At 40.6% G+C, this 26,112-nt stretch overlaps 1 protein-coding gene across 2 annotated transcripts in view; it reads left to right on the forward strand.

Moving 5' to 3' along the window:
- Positions 1–335: 335 nt before the first annotated feature.
- VTA1 (vesicle trafficking 1) overlaps positions 336–26,112 on the forward strand; it is a 50,779-nt gene continuing 25,002 nt past the window's right edge. Inside the window, exons 1-4 of one of the 2 annotated variants that reach the window (XM_040965661.1) lie at positions 336–500; positions 20,318–20,412; positions 22,873–23,000; positions 23,988–24,063. In XM_040965661.1, the coding sequence (XP_040821595.1) occupies positions 389–500; positions 20,318–20,412; positions 22,873–23,000; positions 23,988–24,063 (411 nt within the window). In that variant the 5' untranslated portion in view covers positions 336–388. The remainder of the gene's footprint in view (positions 501–20,317; positions 20,413–22,872; positions 23,001–23,987; positions 24,064–26,112) is intronic. The other variant, XM_040965662.1, reaches the window with a different exon arrangement.

Consider the following 26,112-nt stretch of genomic DNA (forward strand, 5'->3'; position numbering starts at 1 on the left):
CACGCCTGTACGCTCTCTCCTAGTCAGAAATATTCTTTTTTTTTTTCTTTTCTTTTGACTGGTTTATTTATTCGCAAGGCAGAATGACAAAGAGGGGAGGGTTTTTCCGTCTTTTTCTCACAAACAGAAGCAAAAGGCACAGCGGAACAACGATTCCTCGTCCTTCCAGCAGAGAGCGCCGGTGCTCCGCGCCGCGAAGCTCCCAAGCCTCCGAGCCCCAGTGGGATCCGGGCGTCCCCGGTCAGCGCCCGCGGATGTCCCGATCGGGCCCCCGTAGCCGGCTGCGCTGCGCGGCGCCGCGGAAGAGCGCCCGTGCGCGCGACCGGCCGGGCGGAAGCGGAAGTGTCGGCGGCGCGCAAGTAGGAAGTGTTGGTTTTCTGGCGTGGAGATGGCCGCGCTTGTCCCGCTGCCCCCGCTGCCCCCCCAGTTTAAGAGCATCCAGCATCACCTGCGGACGGCGCAGGAGCACGACAAGCGGGACCCTGTGGTGGCCTATTACTGTGAGTCTGGTCCTTCACCCCGCTCCCAGGTGTTTGGGGAGTGTCTGCTCGGCACCCCCAGCTTTACACTTCGGCTTTGACCTCTGCTCTTCCGGGAGCACTTGGGGTCCCCGAGCCCTGCCCTCTTGGGGTCCCCCGCACTCCGGCTGCGCAGACGTCCCTGCCCTCTTGGGCACCCCCAGACCCCGCCGCGCAGAGCCTGGCGGCACAGGCAGCATCGCGGGGTCCCCGCGCGGGCGGTGGTGTCCACCTCTCCTCTCACACCAGGGCGGAGACCCCGGGCAGGGCAGTGATGGGGTGCACTCGTAGCCAGGTGCACCGCAGGCAGGTGGACGAGCCGAAGACGTGAGCGTCCAGGGTGATCGGGTGACGGGAGGCGAACCTGTGCACAACTCCTCAGTGTTGGGAGCCGGGAGGGGGTGCCTGTTACAGCCCTGGAACCCATATCCGCAGTGGAGACGGTTAAAGAGTAACGTACCTGCTTGGTGCTACACGCGGTCCACGCGTGGATGAACACTGGCCTGCCCAAGATGTGTCCCTTAAACAGCAATCAAAAGGAGTGTTTCCCATAGTTTCATGTAAACTTTATATCCAGTACTGTACCTTGACTGCAAATAAAACGGGCCACCAATGAGCCATGAATCCGCTGCAAAGTCCTTGGTGGTGGTTTTCCTGTCCTCTGCTGAAGAGATGTCATTAAGGTTCTTTGGAAAGCCTGGTACCTGGCGCCCCTGCCGCGCACCCCGTGTTTCAACCACGCCAGACCCCCCGTGCTTCCTGTTCTCCACACTCATGGAATATCACGCATTTTCCTGCACTTGGAAAAGTCTCTTCCGTGTTCAGTCAGTTGATGCTTCTCTGTTCTCTCTCACTGCATCACTTCCCTTACACTTGTTCTTACAGTTCCTGGGGCAGGGACCACTGCTCCTTGGTTGAACACGCGAGGAGTTGGTGTCCCGGGCCTGCGGCTGCAGGAGCTGCACTCTCTTAGAGCTAACCTACCGTGATAAGCACATTTAGAGTGTTAGAAGGTTAGGAATAAAAGTGCAGGGGTGTCGGGGAGACGCAGGAATCCCAGGCATGATCAGTACTGAGGAGTGTGGAGAGACATTTACGGCTCAGACTGGCCACGGGGCAGTTCAGTGAGTTCATCTTCAAGCAAGGAATGGCGTGAAAGGCTGGGCTTGCGGCGTGTGGGAGAGGAGCACCAGGAGGGCCGCTGTGTCCGGGCGGCCTGAAACAAGGGGCTTAGTCCCTCGACAAGGACAAAGAGGCAGTCCAAGAACTGAACCAGTAGCGCCTGTTCCTGCCGAAACGAATCGCTTTTCATGGAGATTATTATATAGCTGACTGACTGTCCAGGGGACTCCTGGCTTCCTATGTTGGTATTGTGTGTCCCCCATTTTCTTTTTAAACTGTCCCAGTTTCTTCTATTTAAGAGGAGAGGTGTGGGGCGTTTCTTGAGTTGCCATCTTGGCTGCCCAGCCTTGTAGGATGATGGTTGGTGATGGTTTGTCTTAATGCTATTTTCCCCACACAGCCTCGTGAGCCCATTGTGATGTGGTCTTTGATGCCCAACATTTTACCAAAACTGCTCCGACTAGGGTCATGAACATTTTAATTACTAAGTCTAGATAGTCCTTAGTAAAATTTTTGTGATAAAGTATTTGTCTAGAAAACAATATATATCCTGCATGTAGAATTTAAAGGAATAATCAATGATCAGTAGTGATAATTCAGTCACTGCATTTGAGGTTTTTACATTTTGTAATTTCTTCCTGTCTGGCCTGTGTGAAATGATGCCCCAGTTGAGCAGAAACTTACAATTCTGAATCTTAATCAGGGTGAACATCTTTTCATATGTTAATTAACCATTTGTGCCTCCCCTTTTGAAGTGCCTGTTAATCGCTTTTGTCTTTTGTATTGCACTGTCTTGTCTTAGCAGTGTGGACATGATTTATTTGTAATATATATTTGTAATATATATTGAGAAGTCTTCCAGTTTGTGGGTTTGATTCTTTTTTTTCTTTAAGAAGTCCTTTATTCAAAAGTTCTTAAATTTAAAATACAGCCAACATGTCTTCTTTTATTGCTTACTTCTGGGTTCCTAAGCCTTGGGGTATGTCCCTATATGTATATATCCATTAATAACTTTAGTTTTAATTTTTTTTCTGCTTATAGTTTAATTTTGACTGTTTCTACTTAAAGTTCTCTAAGTTTTTGTGTGTGTGTGGTTTGAGGCTTTAGGAAAATTTTATTTTTGCTTGAAAGGCAGTTACAGAGAGGAGAGACAGAGATCTTGCAATCACTGGCACTCCTCAAATCGTTGCAAAGACCGGAGCTGAGCCAATCCAGAGCTGGGAGCCAGGAGCCTGCACCCACTGGGTCTGCCAAGTGGGTGCAGGGGACCCGTGGACATGCCCAGGTCATAAGCAGAAAGCTGGACCAGAACCTGACACCCGATGGGCAGCACGGTAGGCGTAGGCTTAGGCTTTTATGCCACAGGGCACGCACACACACAGCCCTCGCTCTGCGCACCTGTGGGGACCTGGGGTTCTTTTTTTTTTTTTTTTAAAGATTTATTTTTTTATTATTTTTTCATTGGAAAGGCGGATATACAGAGAGGAGAGACGAGAGACAGAGAGGAAGATCTTCCGTCCGATGTTTCACTCCCCAAGTGAGCGCAACGGGCCGATACTATGCCGATCCGAAGCCAGGAGCCTCTTCCGGGTCTCCCACGCGGGTGCAGGGTCCCAAAGCTTTGGGCTGTCCTCGACTGCTTTCCCAGGCCACAGGCAGGGAGCTGGAAGGGAAGCAGGGCTGCCGGGATTAGAACCGGCGCTCATATGGGATCCCGGGCGTGAAAGGCGAGGACCTTTAACCACTTGCGCCACCACGCCGGGCCCGACCTGGGGTTCTTAATATCTAGGTGGCTATTGTATTAACCAGCTTTTCCTTGCCATAACAAATTACCTGACACAGCCTAACTTTATAAAAGAAAAGTCTGCGTTTTTCAGCATGGTTTTCAGTTTAATGCAGAGCGGCCCCCCATGTGTGGCCTCCTGTCAAGTCCTTCCTGGCGGGAGAGGCCTGAGGTGATGCGGGTCCCACTGCCGGGGCAGTTCAAGCATGAAGGCTTCACCGCAGTGACCCCCGTCTGATCTGATCACCAAAGCCTCACTTCCAAGCACCACAAGGGTGCTTGGGTTAAGTTGGTGCATTTTCAGTGCCTATACCGTAAGACTGATGTTTAACATAAATTGGGAGCCAAATTATGTCCAAATTGTAGTAGATATCTCCATCAATTCTGGAAAATTCTCCATTGTAATTTGTTCACATGTTACTTTTATCATCTATTTTCTCATAGACTTTAATATGTTGACATTTTTCACTCCCATGTAACTTAATTCTTACAAGCTTTGTCTTGTCTCCCTTCCCCGTGGCTCACCCTGTGTCATTGTTTGCACCTGCTTCCACCCTTATAAATGCTGTTGTTTCGCCCTCTTTCCGAGTTTCCACTTTGTTTTTTAATGTCCAAGTATCTTCTATTTTTGTTTTCAAATTGGCCTAGTTATCTGGTAGTTTCGTACCACTAGTGATATTCTGCAGCACATACTGCTGTAGCACTTATCCACTTGTGCTTGCTGCCTTATTGCTTCCCTGGTCACTGTGTTGTGGCTCTGGATCTGCTGTGCAGAAGAGCGCTCCTCGGAGGGTCTTCCTTGTGACTGTGTGCTAACCAAGGGAAACCCATGCAGTTCAAACTGGTTTGAGTATCTTTATCCTTTACATTTAAGAGCTTCTTTTATTGCATCTGCTTTCCAAAGGAAGAACTCCGAGTACTTGGTTTCTCAGTGTCTGGTCTCTGTTGGCATCACCTGTGGGGCCTTCCCAGCCCTGCGGATGCCTGGATGCAGCCAGCCTGAGGTCCAGGGGGCCTGAGTGTTGCTAGTTTCTGATGTGTCACTGGTATGCATTAAGTGTTGTAGCTGTTAGTATAGGAGACATTTAGAAACAAGCACATTGCCTACTGTAACTGCTCTCGTTTCCATGTTTTCTGGAGGATTGAAAGTACAGAAATGATAAATGACCAGTGCAGTGGAATTGACAAAGTATTGGATGGGGGAGACTATCAAAAGTATCCTGAAACTGAACATAAAACAAGTACAACTAAATTTAAAGGGATTAATTTCCAAAGTCTCAGTTTCCATATTTTCCTTCCTAATACTGATCTTCCTGGATAGCAAAGTAGTCTCTTTTCCACACCCTGTTCACAATTAGCATTCTCCTTTACTGAGGAAAAGCGTACTCTCCAACAGGCACGTGTTCATAGGATGCAGCTTTTCTGCAGGGTGAAGGGGGAAAGTCCCCCAAGGTGACCAGAGAGAGACAGTTCCCGTGGTTGGTGTTTGTGAAACCTCCCTTGTCAGCCAGAGCTTTCTAAACCATTTGGCTAAGATGAAGGAAAATCCACTGTAGAAGAAGTTAAGGGCTTTGTTCAAGAATGCTGGACATGAGAAGTTAGGATATTGTGTTCTGATGAGAGGGAAGAGAGTAGAATTTATGGACACTGTTCACAGGGCGTCACCTGAAGTTTGTCTTTGTAAGCATAGTCGCTCAAGGAAAGATCTGAGGAGTTGTGAGCCATTCTGTGATCATTTTTAATTTCATCAAGGGAACGTAGACGCCGGTTTGAGACGAAGGTGGAGTAGGGACATGAAAGGACCACAATGAAGAATTTCAGTCTCTTACGTGTGTGTGTATCTGTCGGTTGTAACATCGCTGAAGAACTGTTCTATTCCAGAATGATAAAACTACCTCACCTCTTCATTTTCTGTTCATTCTTAGAGATTATCAGGCCTGAACTGAAGACTAATACTGCACTAGGATATGTTATTATAAAAGCAAGAAGTTTATATTATATTGATAATCCTTGAGTGTCCTAAGTCCAGGTACTTTGTGAAGATTTGCTGGATCTATAAGTTTTATCTGTTGACTAAATAAATGAAATATGCTGTAATATGTAGCTTTTTAACATGGTAACTAGTCAATAGAAAAACATAGTGCAAAGAATTCCAATACAGTAAAAAATCCCAGTTCTATGTATTTTAAAACCTATTGCAATGCTGTGTTTATGATAGGTTTTAAATTAAGTCATGAGTCATCTCACATGATATGCACATTGTATCTCCTCTTTTCTAATATTTGTATGATTTCCAGAAATGAAATTTCAGGTCCTAGTGGGAATTCTTCAGTGTTTCATCATGTTTTAAAACTGTTAGTCCTGTATTTCTAAGTCGTTGGGTAAATTGCTTTCCTTTTGAATCAGGAATGAATGTTGAAGTAACATGTCAGATTACCTCTGACTTTCTGTGCAAGTTCTCACATATTTATTATTTGCTTCTGTGAACTTTTTTGTAGTAATAGCAAAATAGTAAGCATCCTTATATGTGAAATATCACTCCATTTCTAGAAAGAATCCCATCAGATTTTTTTTTCTTTTTTTCAATAGACTTTCTTTTAGATCATATTTATTTGAAGGAGGAGTTACAGAGAGAGAGGCAGAGATCTTGCATTGGTTGGTTTATTCCCCAGACACAGCCAGGAGCCAGGAGCTTCCTCCAGGTTTCCCAGCTGGATGCCAGGCCTTGGGGACTTGGGCCACCCTTCTGCCATTGACTTCCAGTTGCAGTAGCAGTGAGCTGAATCAGAAGTGGAGCAGCCAGGACTTCCAGCTTGTGTTTGTACAGAGCCCTGGTGTGACAGGAGGCAGCTTGGCCTGCACAACTCTGGGCTCATTTTGTTTTGTTTTGTTTTGTCTTGAGGTCACTGTAAATCTCCATTTGGTTGTCAGAAATAATAGAGTGTAATCCTTTGTGATCGCCCAGCAACTTGCAGGGATAGTTTTTTTTTTTGGCGTTGATACCATCTGCCGATATTGCACTTCCTCGGTCTTTCTGCTTATATGTTAAGTTGTAAGCAGTTTAATCAAGATACTTGAGTTTGTGAGAATGATTCCTGGTGTTTCCCTTTCCTAACTATACTTAGGGTCCCTCTACCATCTCCTGTCGCGCCCACGAGTCCTATCGTCCAGCAATAAGAGGCAGACGCGAGTGAAGTCTCCTGCAGTAGTCTTTATTGTGCACACCAAGATGAGGAAGAGGAAAGGGCTCAGACCACGGCAGGCTGTCTGCTCTTATGTGCTGACTGGCCCCGCCTCCGCCAATGATAGGTCGGCATCATGATCACGCAGGGTCCTGGGCGACCGGATTCGTCAGTCCCCAGTGTTAACGTGCCGGCCACGCCTCAGCTCACTGTGCATGCGCTAGGCTAGGCGCCTGCACAGTACCGAGAAAGCTACGTGACTCTCCACCAGGCACCAAGGTGTGGCTTTTCCGGCCGGCGGCATTTTGGATACGGCATGTTGCCAGTACATACGGATGCGGCTGGCAACAATCTCCTGGCAAAAACTAGCCTGTGTTCCAATTCCAAAATTTTCATTATTTAAAAACCTGCTATGCCAATAAAGTCATATCTGTCTACACACACACACACACACACACACACACACATGCACGCACAGATACACTTACACCACCGGCTATTCATGCAAGTTAGCTTATTGCTTGTTGAATGCTCAGTTGTATCCCATTGGTATGGATGCAGGGTCATTAAAAGTCATGGAAAAAACAATTTCAAAAAGTCTGGGTACCAAAATAAAATTATTATTATTTTTTTAAAGATTTATTTATTTATTTATTTATTTATTTATTGGAAAGTCAGATATACAGAGAGGAGGAGAGACAAGAGAGGAAGATCTTCTGTCTGATGATTCACTCCCCAGGCAGCCGCAACGGCCGATGCTATGCCAATAAGAAGCCAGGATCCAGAACTTCCTCCAGGTCTCCCACATGGGTGCAGGGTCCCAAAGCTTTGGGCCGTCCTCGACTGCTTTCCTGGGCCACAGGCAGGGAGCTGGAAGGGAAGTGGAGCTGCCGGGATCAGAACCTGTGCCCATATGGGATCCTGGCGTGATCAAAGTGAGGACTTTAGCCACTAGGCCATGCCGCCGGGCCCAATAAAATTATCTTCAATTCTAATGTTTGAAAGCATCTTTGCCTGTACTGTAGTTGAGCTGTCATGGTGCAGGGGAGCATGATTTTGCTCAGGCTTGTTCATTATAATGTGGAAGGATGAGGAGCCATCGGGTCTCCCTGAGGTGAGGTTTTATGCCGTTTTGATCTGGCTGATTTTAACCAGTTCCTGCACCTGATTTATTTTGGAGGGTGTTGCATTGTGTTGTGTTTTCAACCCCTTCCTGATGAGTGGAGCTGAAATTTAGAACAGATCATCTCGCTTCTGTTACTAAGTAATGGACCTAAGGCCTGCATGACAGATGTCAAAAGGGGACTGTTCAATTGAAAAATTATCAGTAGTAGATAGTAATTAGAAAATTGATTGAATGAGCAGCAGAGCGAATGAGGGAAAAGGACTAGTTAAATTGATGATGCAGAGAGGTAAAAAACGAGTGAAATAATCTGGGGAAATCCCTTGACTGAGGTAAAGGGCAGTGACCTGCTACTAACAACGTGTCCTTAAGCTCTGCCTCCTTCCCCGGCCCTTCTAGCAGAGCCAGAGGATGCACGGAGTCCCTGCTGGAAGTGCATTCTTTATGGTAAATATTGTGATTCTTCAGGGCCATAAATGAAGGTGAATCCAAAAGACCATACATACTTTTAAGTTTTATTTCTTGTTCCTCTAGGGGGTGACATTGTAACAGTAATGGACATTCATTGAAAGTTTATAAATATTTTTAAGGTGATCTCAGTTAGTTAAATTAAGAAAGTTAGATACAGTTCAGGAAATTGTAAATTCCTCTTAGGATATGATAGGACAGTAATGACTGGCAATAAACACACAGGCAGCTGGACCACTGGTTCACCACTGACGTTCTGTTACTCTTGTTTTCTGTTAACAAACACGCAAAGGTGAGTTTTACTTTGGGAGAATACACATCTTAGGGTTCTCTTTTTCTGAGTAGGGTAACTAATGTTATTTGACATTTTATCGAAAAATTAAATTGAAAAGGATTTGTGGGGTTTTTGGTTTTGTTTTTTATTTTTTTAATTAATTTATTTATTTTTGGTATATTTGTGTGTGTGTGTGAGAGAGAGAGAGAGTGTGTGTGTGTTATTTATTTGGAGGCATAATAGAAAGGCACCTTTCATCCACTGGTTCACTCCCCAAGTGGCCACAAGGGCTGGAGCTGGTCCAGGCCTAAGCCAGAAGTCCAGAACTCTCTTTAACTCTGTCCTAGGAGTGGCAGGGTCAAGGGCCTGGACTGTCTTGTGCCATGTTCCCAGGCGTGTGGACAGGGAGCTGGATTGGAAGCGGAGTACCTGGGACTTGATCTGGCATAGCAAGCTTCTCAGCATACTGTACGAAAGCACAGGCCCTGACAGTTTGTTGAGTCAGTAATATGTCCTTGAATTTAATTTCTTTGGCATCTATGGAAGTGTAAGAAACTTCTGTAAGTTTTTGCACGATTGCTGCATTTGGTTGCTGAGAGTGGAGGGTGAGACACCCTTGAGCAGGACAGTGTCGTGTAGCAAGGTGCAGTCACCATGCTTATTAGGTTCTTGCTCTCACTCATATTCATTTTGGATTCTGATTATTTCCTTCCTCCCCCAACCCCCCATCCCCATGTTTTTTGTTGTTGTTGGTTTTCGGTTTTGGGAGTTTTGACTTAAAGCTGTTTGTTGTTTGCCTTTGGAAACACTGCTATCAGCCTTGGGGCCAGTTCTCTATGGTCTGGATCACCAATCACCGGGTGTGTGTTAGGGTGTCACTGCTACAGCTCCCCTGGACATTGCGTAACAAATGCAAATTAGGAAGCCCACCTCCTCTCTCTGGTCAAGAGGAATATTGTGCTACTCTTCAGGAATGCTGAGCTTTGTTACAGAAAATTTGGAATATATTGCAGATACTGTTAGTACTTGCCATATTTCCATTCCACTTTCTTTGGTGAGCATCATTTTTTTTAAAGTGATTAAAAGTTAACTTCTGTAAGATTTCTGTTCATTGGCTTCGAGTACTGGCTAATATCCTTGGGCCTTTGTTTCTTATGAAGAAAAAAATGAGCAAACAATAAAAGAGCTGAATTAATAAGATTTTTATTAAATAAAGGTCTTCATCATTGAGGATCACAACACAATTCCATAAAGACACCAAATAGTAGGCATTTTAAAGTGGTAGTCTAGTTTATTAAAGTTTGCCTGAATGAGATGATAACATTGTAAAATTATAATAATAAGAAGAATAAGAATAATACCCTGCCAGAGTATTCTGTGAAAATGATGAGGTTACATTTATTTCAGGAATTTTACATTTATTACAGCAGTTTCCCACATCATAAAAATCAAGTAGTGCAAACAAATGATACAAAATTTGTGGTTATATGTAAGTTTTGTATGCAAAATAAAGAGATGTCTTGAAGAGATGACTCTTGAGCTAGACTGCCTGGGTTGAAGTCCAGCCTAACACTGCAGGACTTTGGTCTGTTTCATTTTTGTGGACTTCAATTTCTTTATTAATAGACTAAGGATACTAATATTCATTTCATTAATATTTTGATGGGCTCATTTGTTTTCTACTTTTAAATGACTACAGCAATGTGTGAACCGTGATCATTAGTGTTTGCTATTTAGCTTACTGGAATATCACCCAAAAAAAGGGTGGATCTTTTTATTTTTTTATTCATTATGATAATTTGTTTTAGCAGAATAATTAAACCATTTGTATTTTTTTGTAGTGACTGTGTTTGTAGTCACCAGAAGCTAGATATAATTAAAATCTCCTGATTCTCATATTAATATGAAAATTGATTATTAATTGATTGTGGTACATCTCTACAGTGAAATGATTGGATCATTGTGTGGCAATAGCAATATACTAAAACATACAGCCACATGAAGAAACTTGGCAGTATTTTGCTAAGTGGAAGAAGAGCTAAAATGGTGCTTAATGTATGTTTCTATTACATTATATAGTGTGTTACATGTATTACCACATTATATCACATGTTAGCTGAGGTTATGAAGACACAATTCACTGGTTGTTCATATTTAGTTATTAATGGTTTGTTTAAGCTTACTGTCTTGCCATTGGTTTTCTGCGTACCCCAATTGCTCTATGTTTTCAGTTTTTTTTTTCTGCTCCTTTAATAATTGGAACTTATATGATTTCGTTGTACCTTCAATGTGGGCTTATTCAATATTCCTCTATATATGTGCATGATTGCTGTAGTGCTTATAACACAGTACTGCTTAACCTCAGTCTGTTGTTTTATAATATGCACCCTCACATATGAATAATTATTTTCTCTCCTGTCCTTTTGCTATTGTTATGATGCATATTTACACATGTACCTTAAACATTGTAATACACTTATTTAAAGTTTTATTTATTTAAAGGAAACAGAGACAGAGCTCTTCGTTCTGGTTCACTCCGTAACTGCCCATAAGGGCTTACACTGAGCCAAGCTGAATTTAGCCTCGGAGTCCAAATCTCAGTCCCAGTCTGCCCAGAGTTCGCAGGAAGCCAGCTACTTAGCCATTCTGGATTCGGAAGTGGAGCCAGAACTCAGACCTCTGCACCCCGAGAGGGAATGTGGACATCTTAAGCTGTGCCAGGTGCCTGCCCTGTAGTCACCTGTTCTGTTGGAAACAAATCTATATATGAGAATTAAGGTGGTGGTGGTGGTGGTGGTTGTGTTGTGTTGCGTTTGCCACTTTTAACACTATTAGCTGTTTTTTATAAATCTGAGCTTTAAATCTGTTACTTTGTGGGCTGGGTGTGATAGCCTAGCAGCTAAAGACCTTGCCTTGCATGTGTCAGGATCCCATGTAGGCACCGGTGCTAATCCCAGCTGCTCCATTTCCCACGCAGTTCCCTGCTTGTGGCCTGGAAAAGAGTTGAGGTCGGCTCAATGTCTTGGGACCCTACACTCACAAGGGAGACCCAGAAAAGATCCTGGCTTCAGATCAACTCAGCTCAGGCCATGGGCGACGTAGGGAGTGAGCCAGTGGGCAGATCTTCCTCTCTGTGTCACCTTCTCTCTGTGTATCTGACTTTCCAAGAAAAATAAACCTTTAAGAAGCAATCTGGTAATTTCCCTTTGTAGAGCTTTGTTATTTGTTACACAGGCTTGCTGCCCATCGATACTCTTAGCTTGTGTTGTGAGAAATAAGCGTTATTTTCATCTTTAACTTCAAAGATTTATGCTGGTGTAAAATTTTAATTGGTTTGTTTACTTTTTGTTTCAGCACAATTTTATTCACCCTTTCTCTTTTGTTCTGCATACATGATGTTTTTCATACCTCAAAAGACTGGTTTTTGAGTCTTTGTTTTTCTTAATTCTTTTCCTCTTTGTTTTGGGTGATTTCTATTGCTGTGTCTCAAAGTTCACTATTGTTTGATGTCTTGCTTTTACTCCTGTTTAATGAATTTTTCCTTTCAGCTGTGTGTGTGTGCGCGTGCGTGCAAGCGTGTTAGGTGTGAATGTGTATAAAAATTTAAATAAAAAATATTGATAGATGCACCTAATCATTCATTGTAAAGTAGTAATTGTGTATGACTCCTGAGTATTCGTAAGAACCATTTGGAAGATATTTACACATTATCACTTCTGGCAATATTCTCTGTAGAGTTGTTAGTAATTGCTTCTAGGCCTTTTGGCTAAGATCTAGTATAGAGTTGTTAGTGAGGAACAGCTTTGCCTAGGTGATTCCCAAACCAAATTCCAGTTTGAGGGGGAAGCTTTTCTTGACACAGAAGGTGAATGGTGTAAGACTCAGCACAGACTCCAGTCTCAGCCCGTGACAAGTTGCATGCACAAATTTCAATCTGCTTGATTTGCAGTGATGTTTGACACTGAATCCTGGAGAAATTGTGTAACAGAAATAAAGGCATTGTAAGCATATATTTGATGGAGGGCAACTTTTTCCTACAGAAACCTTTTTCATTTATTATTTTTAATGTGTTTGTATCAGTGGACAAATTTCACGTATATCAATACAGTACAGATGGGCACCGGTTCGTGTCCTGTCTGTTCTGCTTCCCATTAGCTCCTCCTGATTTGGGGTGAGTAGTGCAAGATGGCCCTGCCACACACGTGGGAAACCTGGGTAAAGCCCCCAGTTCCTGGGTTAGCCTGGCCCAGCCCCTTGCGAGTTGGCCAGCCAATGGGAGATCGGTCTTTCCTTCTGTCTCTCCTTCTCTTTAAATTTACCAGATAAGTAAATAAATAAGCCAACAAACTACAGTAGCATACTCAGTTCTTTTTGTTTTTGTTGTTGTTGTTTTTGCTGGGAGAAACCAGTTTGCTTTTAAGCATCAACATATATCAATGCATCCTATTTGAATATCATATTTATTTAACCAATCATCAGTCTTTACAGCTGCTTTTCTGCATTTTTGTATCATGCATTTTGTGTTATTTAATTTCTCATGAATAAGTATGAAATTTTAGAATGTTAGTATTCAGTTTCCCTGAAACCAGATTCTATATACCTTAGGGGTTGGTAATGTTTGTCTCCTAAATACCTCATATTCCATTAAAGTCGGTTGGAAAGTGTTTAATCCTTTTGCAAATATGCCTCATTACTCATCGAATAATATTTAATCACAAAAATAAATAAAAATAAATCAAGTATAATTTCCTATAGATGATTTTAGCTACACGTTTGTTTTAGTAAATATTTTCTGTGTAACACATTTTTTTATCAGATTGCTGCCACTGTAATAAATTGCCTGTCTAGAACAGAATACTGCATTCAAGTGATTTTTTTTTCACCCTTATGCCAAAAAGGCTTACTAATTTTCATAAATGAATTTTAATAAAGGTCTTTTCACTTTGTAGGTTTTAGAGAATGTATGTTGTGATATATTTTCTGTACTAAGTACTTACAAACCGCATAAGAAATTCAAAAATAAAAAATTTTTGTCCCGGCCCAGCATGGTGGCTTAGTGGATAAAGTCCTCGCCTTGAATGCGTCAAGAATCCCGGCAGCCCTGCTTCCTATCCCACTTCCTGCTTGATTCTTGGGAAAGCAGTTGAGGATAACCCCACCCTTGGGACTCTGCACCTGTTCAGGAGATCGAAGAAAGTTCCTCGCTCCTGGGTTCGGATCGGCACAGCTCTGGCTGTTCAGGTCACTTGGGGAGTGAATCAACAGACAGAAGATCTTCCTCTCTGTCTCTCCTCCTCTCTGTATATCTGACTTTCCAATAAACATAAAATAAGACTTTCAAAAAAAGTTTTTGTTCTCAGTTTTTCTAATTCAGAAATAATGCAGGGTCTGTTCGTTTGTTTAAGATGTGTGTGTTTTTATTGGTAAGGTAGATTTACAGAGCGAAGGAGTGACAGGAAGATGTTCCATTCACTTCTTCACTTGCCAGGTTGCCTCAGATCCAGAGCTGACTCAATCTGAAACCTGGAGCCAGGAACTTCTTCCAGGCTCCCCTGTGAGTACAAGGGGCCCAGGGGCCATCCTATACTGATTTCCCAGGCCATAAGCAAGAAGCTGGATGGGAGGTGAAGTAACCAGGACACGAGCCAGTGTTGATGTATGATCCTGGCGTGTGCAGGGTGAGGATTTAGCCACTGAGCCATGTTGTCTGGATTCAGTACTTACAGCTGTTATTACCTAGAGATACCTTTGTATTCCAAAGACTAAATATACATAAAACCAAAAGAAAAATCCCATGTTGGCCAGTAAACTGGAAGTATGTGGTAATGCGCATAGTTGAATATTAGAAGAAAAGGATATTGCATTCAGTGATTATTTACTGGCACAGAGGCTTGAGATGATAATTTAATTTTAGAATGACAAGAGAGTAGGTGAAGAGTACATAAAATTATTAGAGGGCATGCGATTGATAAGAATTGATAGCATGATGCTCTGTTTGCATTTGAGTTAGGTATGCTTTATGCAAAGTGCGAAATAGGGGTCAGTGTGGTGGTGCAGACAGGCTAATCCTCTGACCCAGGAGCTGACATCCTGTGTGGGTGCCATTTCTAGTTCAGGTTGCTCCACTTCTGACCTAACTCCCTATGTATGGACTGGGAAATCAACAGAAAAGCGTCTTGGGCCCCTACAGAAGAAGCCCACGGTTCCCAGCTTTGGATTGGCCCAACTCTGGGCATTGCAGCCATCTGGGGAGTGACCCAGAAGATGGAACACCCATCTCTTCCTTTTTGTAACTCTGCCTTTTAAGTAAAAATGAATCTGTTTTTTTTTTTTTTAAGATTCTTATTTTTAATTTTTTTTTTTAAGTGCAAAATAACACTGGCTAAAAAATAATGATTTACTCCCCTGTTTAAAAGAGTGTGTGTGGGGCCCAGCGCAGTGGCACAGTGGTTAAGGTCCTTGCCTTGCACGCCCGGGATCCCATATGGGCGCCGGTTCTAATCCTGGTGGCCCCACTTCCCTTCCCGCTCCCTGCCTGTGGCCCTGGAAAGCAGTCGAGGACGGCCCAAGGCTTTGGGACCCTGAACCCGCGTGGGAGACCCGGAAGAGGCTCCTGGCTTCAGACTGGCATAGCATCAGCCGTTGTGCTCACTTGGGGAGTGAATCATCAGACGGAAGATCTTCCTCTCTGTCTCTCCTCTCTGTATATCCGCCTTTCCAATAAAAATAAAATGAATCTTTAAAAAAAAAAAAAGTGTGTGGTGTTAGTACCAAGTGCAAGTATGCCTTGTCCTTGAAGTTGTGTGGGACCCAAGCTCTACTGTAATTAACAGAGCTAACAGGCAACATACAATTAAAATTCCAAGGTTTCCTTAAAGTTCAAATATGTAGTAGAGTTCAGTCTTCAAATTAATTTTTGCTGAGATCTTAGCAAAATCAGTTTTTCAGGAAATGCAAAAAGTAAATGTTTTAAAGAAGAGAAGTCATGAATCATTAAAGAATACCAGGATTCCACTTATGTGATTTTGAAGCAGATGGTAATAACATGGAAGAGAAATGAAAGTTGTACTAAGTTTGAAATTTTAAGCCATTAGTAAAAACCAGAAAAATTATATAAATGCAGCTGAGTTTCAACTCGCTGAAATAAAAGAAGTTTCCAAGCTTACAGCTGATTGGAAGGAAAGACAATGGAGTGGTGGTGACAGTAGTTTTTAGTATATTAAATATTTTGAACCTCTATTTTAAAACAAGAACTGGGCAGGATATTTGTTGCCTGTATAACTTATCTAAAGAATTCATATGACTAGGTTTACAAAAGAGAAAAGAAATCTAACTCAAGAGTGTAGAAGGAGGACAACTCTTACAGAGGCAGTTTGGGAGGGAATTGTGACATTTGTAGGAAAAAGCTGTCTACAGCAGGAAATGAACAATTCAAAAGAAACATAGTAAGGGCCAGTGTTGTTGCATAGCAAGTAAAGCTTCCGGCTGTGAGGCCAGCATCCCATCTGAGCCCAGGTTCAATCCCAGCTGCTCCCCTTCCCACCCAGTTTCCTGCTCAGGTGCCTGAGAAAGCAATCGAGGATGGCCCAGGTGTTTGTACCCCTGCACCCATTGGGCTCCCAGTTTCCGCCTGGTCCTGCTCTGGCCATTGCCATTTGAGAAGTGAGCCATTAGATAGAACACTTCTCTATGTTTCTGTGCTTCTCCCCCTCTCTAACTCCACTTTACGAGTAAATAAATGCAAAATAAGTGAAAATAAATGACAGTGGTTTGAAATGGGAAAGGAGTCAAACTATACTGTAGGCCATTGTTTGAGAAGAGCCAAGGTGACTGGTTAAAACCTGGCATAGTCAGGTGGGGAAAAGAGCAAGACAACGTCATGTTGAAATATGGCTGGTTACCATGAGACAGCTGAATAGTAATCTATAGCCATTTTAAGGTGAATAGAACCCAGTTGTATATAAACTAATAATTGTAATGTCAATGTAGAAGTCATAGGATGTGGTTCAAAACTTGTACTCTTTTTGTTGTTGTTGTTTTCTCTCTCTCTCTCTTTGAACATGCTGGTTACACAATATCATATCAACTAATTCTGGTACGTTATAAATTGTTACTGATGTAATGTCGGGGCTTTCAATTGATTGGGATGATACTCTTTCGGCTGTACCTTCAGACCAGAGACTGTCTCCCCATGAAACTGTTGAACTTATCTGCACAATAAGATGCTGGACTCTATGTTTTATAGATGCTTGCAAGGAAAAAAAAATCTCAACTGAATTTGATCTGTGGTAATGCAACAAGATGGAAGAATCCACCATGGGGGGGGGCGGGTTTTGGGGAGGGGAGAGGGGAATCCCAGTGCCTGTAAAACTGTGTCTCATAATGCAATGTATTAAAAAAAAAAAAAAAGAAATATGGCGGAAAAAAAAAGAAAGAAGACGGAATTGGTCATCTTGTGATCAAATAAAGGAATATTGAATTCCTTTTTTTATTAATAAAACTCGGATGGAACTTTTAAAATTGGCGTGAGAAAATAAATACATGAATAAGCTAACTTCAGTTTCTATGACATAAGATAGCTCTTCAATGCCTGAGTATTGAAAAGTAGTTCTATCAATAGAATTATCAGAATTTAAAACACAGAGATCTAATAAATAGGTAACTGCATCATGAGTGTATTAATGTTTTTAAAGAGGACTTTTTTAGGTGAACTTCATTAGAGATTGAAATCCTTAAAGGAACCAACAGATACTAAACCCTGTTCCAAGGCTCTGTTAAATAACAGTGGTAGTTAAGTAGCCTAACAGCAGTTAGGCAATATACAGAACTGGACTCTGTTATCCCATGGAAATTTAATGTATGATAATGAATGGTGAAAGTGACATTTAAATCAGTGAGACAGAATGAGCCCTTCTTTTCCTGCATGTATTTATCAGAAATGTTTTTTCAGGGAATATCTTAGTTGCTGGGGATACATCAGCTAACCAAATAGGCAAAACTCCCTGTAATGGAGTTTTAGTTCTAGCTGGGGTGGAGACAAAGAATGAATACACAGTGGAGGATTGCATCCTAGAGAGAAACACAAGCCAGCAACGGCAGCTTGACAAGACTCTACTGGGGGATAAGATACTAGATTTCTACTTTATAACTGCAAAAAGAATTGATAGGAATAGTTAATGTTTAAACCTTGATTTGGGTTAAGGATTAGGTTAGGATATCTCCTCTCCGTAAATCCTCCTTTCCAATAAAAATAAATAAATCTTAAAAAGAAAAAAAGAAAGAAATAGAGGTGAGCGATGAGCCTGGTTGTGAGGCCCACATCTCCAGTTGGAGTGCCTGGGTTTCACTCTTGTCTCGGGCTTCTGTTGACATCTTCCTGTCAGTGCAGACCCAGTGTGGCAGAAATGATGGCTCAGGTAGTTAGGTTCAACCCAGCCGACTCAGCTGCTATGTTATTTGGCAAGCAACCCAGAAGAGGGCAGCTCTTCCTTTCTCTGCCTCTTTGTTTTTTTTTTTTTCCCCTTAAAAATTTAACAGATCAAAATAGTGGCGTTAAAGCAACAGCTGAAAACCATTTCTTACTAACCAGACAATCCTAATTACTCCCCCAGTGGGAGGGTGAAAGCTCAAGTGGTAATTGGTATTATCGGCAGTGTAAATAGATACTATCTGCAATTCATCTCTCATGATAAGGCCTGCAGCATTAGAGTTAGTAGTTCACAGTATGTGTATACTACTCTAAGTATCTGGAGTTCTGAAATTGTCATTATTCGAAACAATGCCGTTGTTTTTTTGCTGGTGCACACACACAAGAATTACGTTGGGTGGGTGTCAAGACGTGATTCACTTGGCCATGGTAGACATATGCCTTTTTCATTCTGAGAGGTGCTTTAAATAGTTCTCTAATACAAAGTACTACTATGTAGTTACTGCTGCAAAATATGCAAACACCAGTTTCCCCTAATCTAGAAGACAGTAGACATTAAGTCAAATTTCTGTGAATCTGAGGGTTGAAGTATTTCACTCTTGGACTTTGTAGATCTGAAGATTTTGAAAGTGGTACCTCATTGTTGAATTTGTGTTGTCCTGACTACCCCAAAAATATTGAGTATTTGCTAAGTAGAGTACATTTTCCATTTAAACTAAGAGTAGCTATCAAAACAGAACAATAATATTTCCAATCAACTTTTTTTTAGAACTTTATTTTTCTTGAAAAGTCAGATTTACAGAGAGGCAAGAGAGAGAGATGAATCTTCCATCCTGGTTCATTCCCTAATTGGTTTCAAAGACTGGAGATGAGCTGATCCAAAGCCAGGAGCCAGGAGCTTCTCCCAGGTCTCCCACACAGGTGCCTGGGTCCCAAGGCTTTGGGCCATCCTTGACTGTTTCCTAGGTCACAGGGAGGGAGCTAGATGGGAAATGGAGCAGCCAGGGTTAGAACCATATGGGATCCTGGCACATGCAAAACAAGGATTTAGCCACTAGGCTACCACACCGTGCCCTAATTTTTTTCTTAAAAAGATAATATATATAAACCATCCATAAGAGGCTGATTGTTTATAATTATGTGAGATACTCAGTGTCCCTCTTATCACCGTTATGGGTACTGCCCATAAATAATAAAGATCTAGTCCTCATTGTACCTACGTTAGGGCCGTGGGATACAAGAATGAACTCAACAAAATGACTGACAGTCTCCTGCATGTTGAGGAGACACTTCAACGGCAGCATGATGGACTTGGGAAAATTCATGAAAAACACTCATTGTGAGACGGGAGGGGAGGGTGTGGGAAGAGGAAGGAAGACCCCTTCGCAAACTAAACTATCAAAAACAATAAAAAATTTATTGTCATGTTGTAAAATCAACGGACTTAATGTAATTCATAGTTGTAATTATGTACAATTATAAAAATGCAATGGTACAATTCTCTCCTTCCTGTTTTTTAATATTTGAGATAACATAAATTTATACAATCAATGGCTAATTTTTAAAAATAAGGACTTCAAGAATATCTAAAATAATAAATTATATTTTCTATGATAAAAAGTATGTTTAGAGAGGGTGTACATAAACTATTATAAATAGTGTATATCAAAAAAGTGAATTCTTGCTATAAACTCAGTTTTTTTCCTATTATCACAGCTCACATTGTTTTAATCGGTATCATTTATTTGACTATGCAAATATTCTTTTACAGGTAATTGTTTGGGGTTTTTTGGAGTGCCCTGATTCCCTAGTTAAATTATAGGTCTTTTTGACAGTTTAGGATCTACATAAGCCTTTTATTTTTTCTTTTAAATATACTGCTGGGAGAGAAGGCCTTAATAAAATTTTGTTACATTGGATGTTTTTTCATTTTTAGATAATATTTTTGTGTCCATTTATTTTATTTATATGTATAAACACAGTCAAACTTTTAATTTTAGGGGTTGGTGTTTTGGCGTAGCTTTTAAAGCAACCTCCTGCAATGATGGCATCCTCTATGGGCATTAGTTTGAGTCCTAACTGCTCCATGTCTGATCCAGCCCTCTGCTGGTAGCCTGGGACAACAGAAGAAGATAGCACAAGTGCCTGGGAGACTTGGCAGAAGCTCCTCTTTCCTGGCTTTGGTGTGACGCAGAACTGGCTGTTGCACTATCTGGGAGTAAACCAGCAGGAGGACAATCTCACTTTCTCCTCTCTCTCAATAACTCTGACTTTCAAAATGATTCCATGTTAAAACATTTTATTTTAAATTTATGTACATTTTAAATTATTTACTAGGCAAAATGTATTTTCAAACCTTCAGTCATAGAAAAATAATGTTTTAAATTCTTCAAATCATCATATTTTTCTTTTCTTTATAGGTCGTTTATATGCCATGCAAACTGGAATGAAGATTGATAGTAAAACTCCTGAGTGTCGTAAATTTTTATTAAAATTAATGGATCAGTTAGAAGCTGTAAGTTAAATACCAATCATTTGTTTTCTGATTATGCTTAAAATGTCATTTTTATTTACATGTCTGTGTGGTCATTTTATTTTTTTCTCTTGGCAACAGTGATACTGTTCCTAAGGAAAAACTAGACACACTTTTTATTTATGCCATACTGCCAAGCAAGTCCTGAGTGTAAATTAAAGCAGATTCAGTTATCTTCACATTTGCAAGTATATTATTCACATTATTTGAGCTGGCTTTTTGCATTGTTTCACAAACTCTTTCAAGCTTTCCCTAAAGCAATCATATGGATGAGTGATTTGGAAATTTCTAAATCACTCTTAAAAATCAAATGATCCACTTTTTTAGTGAAATTAGCTGTTTAGTGAAAGCTCATGGAGGAAATGATACCAGTTGCATATCCTTTCTTCCTCTTTTAATCTAAGCTGAGAGAGTTGTGACTCAGACAGCCTTCCCTCCTGGGAATGTGGCAGGTGGCTGAACAATCATCATCTTGAGATTGATGTAATATCATAGGTCACTGTGGAAGATGCCTAGGGACAGAAAGTTGGATTGGGAGTCAGTGCATGAAGAAGATCTTACCTGGAAATTAGGGCCCAGCTGAAAACAGGATCCAGGAGCTCCATCTGGGTCCTCCACATGTACGGCAGGAAACCAAGTACTTGAACTGTCACCCACTGTCTCCCATATGAGCAAGACTCAGTGGAGAGGTAAGCCAAGGATCAAACCCAGGCGCTGTGTTGTGGATGCAAATGTCCCTTCCAGAGAAAACATTTGTTGACATACACAAAATTTAGACACAGTAAACACCAAATCATCAGTCCAGAACTTTGTTTATTTTCTGGTTATTGTTGATTGGTTGGTTGGTTGGTTGGTTGGTTGGTTACTAATCAGATCAAGGCATATGCCAAGACAGAAAATTTCTCTGCCTGATTGTAATAAGCAGCCATGGGCAGTGCTACTGAGTGAGAACGCCTGTGCTTTTCTGTAGCTAACCTTTCAAGAGAGTCTGATGGTGTCACACAGGGAGTGCAGCTGCCTATTACCTGTCTAGCCTACTTCTAGTGATGTTTCTAAGGATGCATGATCATTATGAATATCCTCTTTTTGGGAGGATGGAGTTGGGGTAGGAGGAAAATTTTTTACTCATGGCAGTATATTTTGTAAATTGGGACTCTTAACAAAAACATAGAATGAAGCTCTTTATTAATTTCCCAATACATTAATAATACCTAAGATAATAGTTTTGAATAGGACAGAGCTCAGATTGTTCTTCATTATAAATGTATGATTACATTTATAAATGAACTGAAATAATTTCTCATTAAATCTCTTCTGGACCTTAAGTGATTTCTTCATGTTTATGAGCATGTTTGCTGATTTTTATGAAAAATTCTAAATTTTTTCAAGTTTATTTTATATTTTCTAACATTAAAAAAAAAACCTTTTAACAATGATTTGATACTGATAACTGGTATTTTGGAAAGTCATTTTATTCCAGTTTGAATATAGAAAGAACTTTATTGTTTTTAAAATATTTAGGAAAGAGATAGGTAACCAAAAATTGAATTGATTTGAGACATTTGTCTACATTTTACAATCCACCATTATCCAATTCTGAGTTGTCATTTTGTATAGCACTTAGTGTTGAATCTCATTGTGTCACTTTGTCAGGTCCTATTTAGGATGTAACTTACAACACAATGCTTCTATTCTTTTTTTAAGGAGTTACTTTATTACTTTGAACGACAGAGCTACAGAAAGGGAAAGAGAGAAAGCCTTCCATCAGCTGGGTCACTCACCAAATGGCCACAGTAGCCAGGGTTGGGCCACTCCAAAGCCAGGAGTCAGGAGCTCCTGGGTTCCCAGCTGGGTACATGGGCCCAAGAAACTGGGCCATCGTCCCCTGTATTCCCAAGCACATTAGCAAGGAGTTAGATTGGTAGCAAAGCAGCCAGGACTAGAACTGACACCCATATCAGATGTTGTCTTTGCAGGCAGTGGCTTTGCCCTCTGTGCCGCAGTGCTGCCCCACCCCTTTTAAGATCTGATTACAAATGTAATTAATATTTGAAATTGTATGTGCTTAGGAAAGAATTTTCTGCTTCCAGTTCTAGGTTACTTGATAGTATGTTGGATAAGAAAACATGACTATAAGCATTTGTCTGATGTTTCATGTGAATGCTGTGTATATACAATATGTTTTATTTTTAATTATTGTGACCTTTAGCACCAAATTCTACACTCAGATTATTATGAAAGTGCTTCTTTGAAATTTTATGAGCACTGGTTTTTGTTTTAAAGGCTAAAGCAGAGCAGCTTAATTTTTGCAAGGTTTCAGTGACATCATATTGAAATGAATGTATAATAATTTCCTTAAATAATTATTTTAGCTTTGTTTGTACTAAAGCAGTCATTTTTCATATTCCCAAATTATAAACTAGATATCTGACTTTATTCTAGCTTAAGAAACAGTTGGGTGATAATGAAGCTGTTACTCAAGAAATAGTTGGTTCTGCCCATTTGGAGAACTATGCTCTGAAAATGTTTCTGTACGCAGACAATGAAGATCGTGCTGGGCGATTTCACAAGTAAGTAAAAGGAGAGAAAATAAACTGATGAGATTTGATACTGTATGACCAGAATTATCTTTTTTTTTTAATTGAATATCTTTTTTTCTTGCTTGATGTAAATTTTCTGACTGCCTGCCTTCCATTGGCATCAAGGGATATTTCTCTAAATGCCTGCAGGCCATCCAGAGCACTAGTCTAAGACTAAGACCAGGAGCCAGCAACACAAATCTGAGTCTCCCAGCTGGCTGCTTTAGCAGTAGCCTAAGTGAGACCAGCTGCTTGAAACTCCGCTGCTCTACCCCGTCATTTGGGGGTTATAATTGTAGGCATCTAGTTCATAGGAAATGACTGAGGAGCAGGTATTTAGGTTAATGTGAAGTCACTGCCTACAATGCGAAGGTTCGAATCCTGCCTTTGGCTCCCAGCTTCCTCAGATATGTGCCCTAGGAGGCAGCATGTTGGCTTAAGTTGATGGTTGTCTAGTTCCCCGCTTGCAGGCGTTGGGGCAGTGAATCAGTGCATGTTGTCTGTCTCTCTTGTCCTGCCTCTCAAATAAGAAAACAAATGAATAATATTTTTGTAAAGAACATAAAGAAATTAAAATTGCTAAAATAATAAATTCTTGCATTGATAAACTATTAGCATTGGTTGTAGCCAAAATCATAGCTTAACCCAATAATGTTGATTTCAAAAATACCCCCCATAGACAGTTTAAATGATTTGTCATCGTTGTAGTAATATTGAAATGCATTGAACTGTGCTAAGATTTGATATGGACTCAGGAGGAGATGTTCTAGAGTCAGAAGCACACCATAAACTCTTAAATGTGAGTTGTGTTACTTTCTCTGGATTACAGATTTGGAATGGATATTAATTGTGTTCTTGGAATCTAATTTTATTTTAGGTTAATTTCAGAATGCTTTTCTAAACTTTTTTTAAGTGTAGCTGTACAACTAATATTACATTTTAATATTTTTTATCTAAACGATACCTACTCTCTTCCAGAAACATGATTAAGTCCTTCTATACTGCAAGCCTTTTAATAGATGTCATAACAGTGTTTGGAGAGCTCACTGATGAAGTAAGAATATTTTCTTTATTGTCTTACTAGCTTCAGATCAGTAATGTTATTTATCAGTTTTATTACTTAGAGCAGCGTGTTCATCAGAAATGTAACACAGGCATATGTAATTTTCAAGTTTTCACTAGATGCTTTGAAAAAGCAGAAAGAGCGTGCTGTTTTTAGTACTGTTTTCAGTACTGTTTTCAGTTTGGGGCGGTGTGTATTTTGTGCTCTAGGGCATGTATGACTGCTCTGTTGGAGAGCACAGGTTCAGTGTTTGATTTGTTTTATACACATAATTCTCCTTGCACCAGTTACTATATGTTATTTGATAAACATATCAGAGGCAGAGAATTTTTTAACAATTTGTTTCTTTCTGTTTTTTTCATTTCTAGTCAGATATTGGTTATGATTTTTTCCCTTTGTAAGGTGCATGAGACTTACATAAATACATGATTTTCATGACTAAGATAGATAGAATGCTTAATCATTTTTCACATGGACACATTGAGGTTTTGACAGGGTTGCAACTTCGGATTTACTGTAGTTTTCATTAAAACAGACATTTCCATTTTGAGATACGATATAAATCTAGAAAAAGATTAATACAAATGAGATTGGTACAAGCTTGTTGCATTAGCAACTTGAATAAGTCAGATTTTTTCTGCAGTAGGATTGTTTTCAGAATGCTGATTAACCAAATAAAAGTAGAGTGTATATTTGAGATATATGCATTCCTGTAAAACAATGTAGTGTTTGTCAGAACTGAGCAATGCTTTTTGTTTATATGTAGAATAAAGTTAGTCTGTAGACTTAATGTACGTAATAAGTAAGGTTTTATCTCAAAATATCAGTCATCTTTTGTCCACATAGTTCTGGACCATTCCTTGGGTACTGACATAATCAGGAACCACCTGATACATTTTTTTGAAATGCCTTTTAGCTTGTAGACCAATTCGCAGTTGAGAGTCACTACTCACAGATATTGTTGAGATAGAGTAGTAGAAGAAAGAACTGAACTCTGGAGACTATACGCCTGTGCTTATTGACTACAATCTAAATCGATTTTCTGATTTGCTAGCATAAAGCACTCTGCTAGATACTTGGAGACACAGAGATGGCATAGATAAGCATGTTTTAAGGATACCAGATGGGTGAAGAATAATGAAAATTTAGAATAGAAAACAAATCGTAAGTCAGATTATATAGACAGTACAGGTTATACAGACAGTAGAACCCTCAGTGAAATTTTTTTTAGCAAAGAACTGTAGTTCCTATGATAGGAATCTATAGAGTGAGCTGGAGTAAGAGAACTAAAACCAACATGGCAAAGGAACTGTGATGAATGCTCTGACTTTAGATGAAAGATGGAGAATCTAAGATAATGCATGATGTGTATTGTTTTCAATTTAAGTAAAAGGTAATACATTGAGATGCAGGTATTAAATTTTGAAGTGCATTGATGAGATCAACAATGAAGCAACCAAAATGTTACAAAAATGACTGGGGGTAAAAAATCAGCAAAGTAGAAGACCAAGAGTTGCAAGGTTAGACAAACCCTTCAGGTAGTCATTGTTGAGATAGAGGGACTGATCATGTAAGCACATTTGCTTAACCTCTGTTAGGAATGCAAAAAGAAGTGAGTAAGAAAGCAAAGCTACGGAAATTGACAGAAGTAGAAGTTCAAGATATCAGAGCAAAATATCATGATAGTACAAAATAGTGTGTCAGTTTACAAAGGCATACAACTGCCATTTTGGTTCTGCTTGCTTAGGGAAACTACTTTTGTCCATGCATCTGAGACACAGACCCATGGTCCTGGCTCCACTCCCAATTCCTCCTCATACTGGGAGGCAGCCAGTGTTATCTCAAGTAGTTTTGCTACCCACGTGTGACACACGCATTGGGTTCCCAGTTCCTGGCTTCAGGCTTGCCCAGCCGTTGTGAGTTTCTGGTCAGTGTACCAGTGGAGTCGGAGGTCACTCTCTGTCTATAGATTGATCAACTGATCTCTACATTTCAAATAAATTTAGATTTTTTAAAAATAAAAGAACTGAAAATTATGGC

The sequence above is a fragment of the Ochotona curzoniae genome, unplaced genomic scaffold, assembly GCF_017591425.1.
Source record: "Ochotona curzoniae isolate NIBS_2020 unplaced genomic scaffold, NIBS_Ocur_1.0 scaffold_3890, whole genome shotgun sequence".
Taxonomy (NCBI): Eukaryota; Metazoa; Chordata; class Mammalia; order Lagomorpha; family Ochotonidae; genus Ochotona; species Ochotona curzoniae.